Raw genomic sequence first — 6,246 nt, 5'->3', positions numbered from 1 at the left:
CTATTTTACACAAGTGATATGATTTGGTTTCATGAGTTGAAATTGTGGCAAGGACAAAGAAGTCTACCAATCTGTCATTGTATTTTATTATATTACGATACGCTATGATTGTTGCGAAAACTCTTTTGTCCTCTGGAACTCAGAGGTCATTCTCTTTGAAATGACCTAGCAATTAATTGTCCAGTCTCCAAATTTCAGATCTGTCATCTGTCTTCCAATGGGAAAGCCTTGAACACATAGATTTTTTCCACTTCATTTATTTTAAAGTATAAAATAAGCACCGGCATCTTGTTAATGCTTAACTTATTCTTGGTTGTTTTGCTGACTTCTAACTCATGGCCATATGGAACACAAGTTAGCCATAACGCTGTGTCACAGGAAAGTCTGTGTAGTGTTACTGGCAGGAATACTGATTTGTGCTAAGAGGACTTCTATAAAGTTGACAGAGCTTTTGCTTTTCCTGACTCAGCACTGTAAATTAATGATCACTTGAAATGAGCAATCTGGTGAAATTGCTGAGCGCTTTCTTGGTGTTTGAAACACAAATATTGCTGTATTAAAAATGAATGAAGTGGCTAAAAGGAGAGAAGTGAAACTTTACGTTTTGCTCTCCTCATGACAATAAGGGCAGTAAATGACAACAACTAATTCAAAATATATTTGTTATGAATTCTTTGCCATTGCAGGATATCTAATGTAAATAGATAATACCTAGATGTAAACACCCATTTTTTGTTCCTGTCTTTGGTTTTGGAAGATTTGGGGGTGTTTAGAATGCAAAAAAAAAAGAAGTTTGAATACTCTCAGATGAGTGTCAGTTTATGTGTAGGTAAATATATGTATGCCCTTCTAAAAATACGGGCCTGATTATATGCGAAAATGGAACATTATACAATGTTACAGTAAGTTCTGTAGGAAGATGAGATTGTGCTATAGCAGACTAGTGATAGAAATGTATAAATGACACATCAGGTATAACAGACTTAAAAAAATAAAAAATTAAAAAAATCACTTCTGCAATTCTCTCCTTGCTTTTTTTCACAAATTGGATTTGTCTGCTACCTAACCTCTATAGTTCTACTGTACTGCCCCTCACTTTTTAGTACTGGCTTACAGACTGGTTCATTCACCCTTTCAAATTAAAAAAAAATAATAAATTTAAAAAATAAATGTAGTTATTTTTTCTTGTGTTGTTTATACGACTGTATTTTGCTGCTTTCCTTTACAGATCCGGGAGCAAAACTTACAAGATATTAAAACTGCAGGCCCTCAGTCACAGGTTCTTTCTGGTGTAGTTGTGGACAGGAGTCTTGTACAGGTGAGAGTATAAAATGCCTAAAACCATTAGCTTAATCTGTGATGTCCTCTGCTTTCACCTAATGTGTCCCTATAAAATTATTCTTTAATTGGCAGAGGGTAACTGTTTATAAGGTAAGTCTTAGAGGTAACACTATTGTCTTTGCAAGAGTGCTCAGGATCAGAAATTTAAGAGGCTTCAATCATGTAGCTTAAGCATGTCTGTGGAGGATGCTCCTTTTGTTTTTTGTTTTTTTTTTTTTTGTCTGAATGTAATGCATGAAATTCAGAAGGCTTATTTATATGGATTTAGATTATTGTTCATAAGTAGTTGGGCTTTGTGATAGCTTTTTGTTTATTTGTTTTCCAACTTTATGTATCTGTTTAAGTATGGACACTGGCCATAGCAGGCTCACTGTGGGGCAGTAGTGTTGTGTGGTGAATAAAATATTATGAAACATGATAATACATTTGAGGAGCAGTTTGCAGAAGAAAAGCATATTATAAATCAATAAAACTTCAGAGCAGTATATCTGGATATACTACAGATATTAGCTATGAATCATAGCTCAAAATAAAGTACGACTTAGAGCTATGCAGTTATTCTGTTAAACACACCTGAAAGACTTTAAAGCTCTATATATCTGAGTGCTTTAACTGCCTCCGATATGCATTTTATGATACACTTTGAATAGCTTGACAAGTCTTATCGTGACCATAGCATTACTTATGTTGGGGGTCATATCGTGTGCATGTCGATTCACTGTCATTGCAATTTTATCTACCAGTTACTGTTTCTTTGCATGTTTTTAGCAAGTGCATAATGCTCTTGGTTGATGTTTTAAAGCCCGGGCTCGGTTTGCTCTGTTTACTCAATTTACTGTTGCAGGATGCTCCCCTCTCAGACTGTACGGAATCTATTGAAGGGCTCGATCTCACAGAGCAGGCCTTTAGTCCCGCTAAATCTCTGTCTGTTAGAAAGGTACTGCCCTGTCATACTGCTCTAAATACTGTTGTTCAACCTTCATTTTACCTCTTCCTTACCCTGTGACCTCTTCCCTCTGTTAGCTAATGATTTGGCTATAAAAGAAAGAACAAAAGTAGATGGATCTCCAAATTATGTATTTGCGATTATAAAAGCAGTTAAATTACCCCATTAAAGTATACTGTAAGGATTTTTATCTTTTACCTTGTCTGTAGAAGCTGATAAGGAAACATTTTTGATATTAAGCTGTTGATTAGGTTCTGCATGTAATGGGTTTCTTTTCGCATGCTAATATTAAATTACTCTAATTTGAGATCCATCTGGAGTTAGCTTAATGTCAGTTTAATTACATCAGTGTAATTCCGAAGATATCCACATGCTCAGTGTGTGCCATGTCACACTGTCAAGTTTTGATCCTGCATTGTTTTGTTTCCTTAAAACTTCCTCCAATAAAGGTTGATCTAGAAGATGGCTGAGTAATGCCCCACACATCTAAAATGCATTGGCTTACTTGTGCTTAATGCAATATACCTTAAATACAGAATAAATTCAAGAAATGAGCATATGGTTGTCCTTTGAAGCTGAGTAAACAGGTACAGTTTGCAGAGTGGAAACACTCTGTCCTTAGTTTGTTTTGTTTTCCAGGTTTTGGAGGAGTTTCTTAGAGGTGATCTAACACAAGCATCACTGTCTCATCTGCTGCAATGTTTTATCTAACAGATTCCTAAATCTGTGCCTAACATCTTATCAGAATAGTTTTCCCATCAAAAAACAGAATAATTGGAATTACATCATTGCTGCAAAACTCATGACTTTATACCATTTTCTAGTGTAATTGGTCAGTTTGTATTATCGATAGATGCATCATACTGAGGATTTGATTAAGTTGTTTTTCAGATTGCAGTTTTTTTCCTCTTGGAATATGGATAAAACAACAAAGTGTTATTTCCATGTTTTAGAGGAAAAATAAAACAAAAATTCTTCAAGGTAGTGCCTGCCTGTATTTGGGCAGCTTCTCTGCTTGATAACAATACCTTTGAAGTGAAAATTATTTTTATGATAGGCATCCACTGGTTATCACAACAGTTTGTTTCATCAGGGACATGCGTGATATCTTTCCAGTATTACTCCTGAACAATGGCATAATCTTTCTATAAAACTAGTCAAATATAATAAATAGATTTTTGTAGACGTCAAGGAGCCAACAAAAGGCCTACTGGTTATGATTTTGCCTAGTAGTATAATGGTAGGGTTTGGACATCATTTGGATGTCTTTCTGCTTTGGGGTGTCATGAAAGTGCTTTCCTCCTGAAATACTGTCTAAAACTATACCAGAATGTCAGTTTCAATAGGAGTGGCCAATTTCATTCTTTCTTACCTGCGTATGTGTTATGACCTGAATGCTTGATAAAGTATTTCCTGGTGAGGGTGGGATTTCGAAAATGCTGAAAATTAATTGCATATTATAGAACAAAGGCAATAAAAGCGAAGTTATGATGCCCACGTAAACCTCACAAGGAATGAAGCTTTAAGGAGACCTATACACCAAGGGCTTAAGGACCTCTAGGTACCAGATAATTACAAGTCTGCAGCTGACAATTTCTTAGACACTCAATTACGATTAAATTAAAAAAAAAAGTTCCATCTAATTGCAGTAAGTCTTAAAATGTATTGTGCTTTCAGCTAACATTGAGATTGTTATTAAATACTAATTCACACTATTTCAGATGGAAAAAATCCTGTTTGTGTTTTGTATGCATGTAATGCTTTGAGATTTTTGCGCCTATGCTGCATTAATAAATTCTCCATTTTGCCTTGTCATTTGCTTTTTCCGTGTTCTGAGAAGTCCTGGCCATGTTGCAACACAAACTCCTTGTGCATCGTGAGACTTTATTCATGTTACAGACTTGGTTAAGTAAGATTCTTTGCTGAACCAAGAGGAAATGCTTGTTACTCTTACCCGTAACCGTTCTGCAATCTGATTAAAATGTATATAAATTTCCATCAAGTGCTGGGGATTGCCCGTTTCATGTCTATTCCTTCAAAATGAAAATTCTGTGGCTTTGCTCTTCATGGAAAGCCTCCAAGTTCTGCCCCAGAGGGAGTAGGCACTGTGTTTTAGTGGTGACTTCTACATGAACAGGCCTTTAAGAATCTTGGCTTTTTGGAAAAAGGCACTGCATTAACATCAGATTGTATCAAGTGTGATTGTTAACTTTCAAGTTAGACAGCTATGAACATGCTGTCTGATTAAGAGAGAAATTGGCATGTATAAGGTGCTAATTTTGCTCTATCTATCCCTGAGAACGAGATGAAGTGCTTGCCTGTTGCATAATAGCCACCTCAGAGTAGGTTTGAATTTGTCCCTGAAAGTGAGATTTGGTGGAGGAGTTGCATAAAGCCTTGCTAATCTAAAATTTCCAGGTAGGATACGTGAGCTTCCAAGGCTGGAAGGAAGGCATATTGTATGTCATGAGCCACAATTGACTTTCCTTTCTTGGATTTCTTGGATCTTTTTGGAAGAATATGCTCCTCCAGAATTCTTAGGAGTGAAAACATTCTGTTCTTGGATATAATTCATCTGCTGTTTCTTCTGTAGGAGAAAAATGTTGATATTCAAATCCTTATGCAAGCAATCAAACTTCTGTCATGGAAAATAATACTAGAATCAGCGTAATCCAGATTAATTCACTAGAACACAAGTTTTCTGCATGTTATCCTTTGTTGACTTGCTTGATGAAAGAGTTCCAGTCCTTCTATATGGAAATCTATTCCTTCTCTACAGTCTCTTGTAATGCTGGAAGCAACTCCAGACCAATTTTCTTATTCAGTTTTTCTGAATGTTCATAGGAATCTCCAAATAACATGGACAGGCTGATAGCTCAGCAAAGTCTGTCTACTTCAGTGTCACATTTAAAGACCTGAAGTATGTCCTCTGTTATCAGATAGTCCTTTGTATTCACTTTCCTTCTGTCCTGTTAGCTTTCTGTCGCATGTTTTTATTAAAATTCTTGGAAGGCTGCTCTGTAGCATACCTGTGAAGTAACGCATCCATTCTACTTGGATTTTTGTGTGTTTTAGTGATTTGCATTGCAAAACTTACTACATGAATTTACTTTCCCTGTTAAACTGATTTCTCTACTCTTATAATTTTCATTACTAGCATTTGAACTGATCTTATATTGTTGATAACTGATCAAAACTGGATGAATTAATCTGAAAACGTTTTAGCAGATGATGCCTTTCCTGGTGTCTTACCTAATCCTGCTTTTAGAATCCAAAACCACAAGTACTCTTCCTTCACCATACGTAATCCAATTTCTGTTGTTGCCTGATCTTTTTCAGTATTATTTCTCTTGATTCAAATATGCTCAGCTAGTACAAATACTGTTGGCGTTGTATTTTTGTTTCACATCCAAGTGACAAACTTGATGTGCTGCTTTTATGCCCAGCAGTTTAAAAAAAAAAAAAAAAAAAAAAGCATTTAAAGAAGCGCAGGCGATACGAGCCTATTGATCATCTTGCAGCAAGGTGCACGTTTTGCTGTTTGTTGTCACTACTTAATCAATAAGCATGCAGTAAAACTTGGTTTCATGTGAGAGTTGTTCTACCCAGTCATTTGGAGTTTGGGTTTATCTTGCAGACCAGATTGAAAGACCTTTAAATGTTTGAAGTGTGCACTGTATGTCTTGTTCCTTCTCTGTTGGCTTTTGCAATCTTAGAAAACTCCAGGAACTTAATGCCTGAGATCAGTGCTTTACAAGCCTGTTACTTATCACTGAGTATCATGGTTAAATCTATGTACGTAGTTTGGAGGGGGGGAATCGAAAATTACCATGAGCACCTATTTGCAGCCACTATTAAAAGCTCAGACCTGTTTTGGGGGATGCTTTACGATTTTGACAAAACAGTTAAGATTTGTACAAATGATGTTTTGTGACTTTAATGTGTTATCCTGTGATAAA

General features: G+C 36.0%; 1 protein-coding gene across 9 annotated transcripts in view; it reads left to right on the top strand.

Moving 5' to 3' along the window:
- ADD1 (adducin 1) overlaps positions 1-6,246 on the top strand; it is a 60,286-nt gene that overhangs the window by 43,890 nt on the left and 10,150 nt on the right. For 6 of the 9 annotated variants that reach the window (XM_082758849.1, XM_082758847.1, XM_082758855.1 and 3 more), the window contains exons 12-13: positions 1,229-1,318; positions 2,186-2,278. In XM_082758849.1, coding sequence (XP_082614975.1) covers positions 1,229-1,318; positions 2,186-2,278 — 183 coding nt within the window. The remainder of the gene's footprint in view (positions 1-1,228; positions 1,319-2,185; positions 2,279-6,246) is intronic. The other 3 variants (XM_082758850.1, XM_082758848.1, XM_082758853.1) reach the window with 1 other exon arrangement.

The sequence above is a fragment of the Aythya marila genome (assembly GCF_965140915.1).
Source record: "Aythya marila genome assembly, chromosome: 4".
Classification (NCBI taxonomy): Eukaryota; Metazoa; Chordata; class Aves; order Anseriformes; family Anatidae; genus Aythya; species Aythya marila.
The sequence above is the reverse complement of the archived record's forward strand: the minus strand, read 5'-3'. Positions and strand labels throughout refer to the sequence as shown.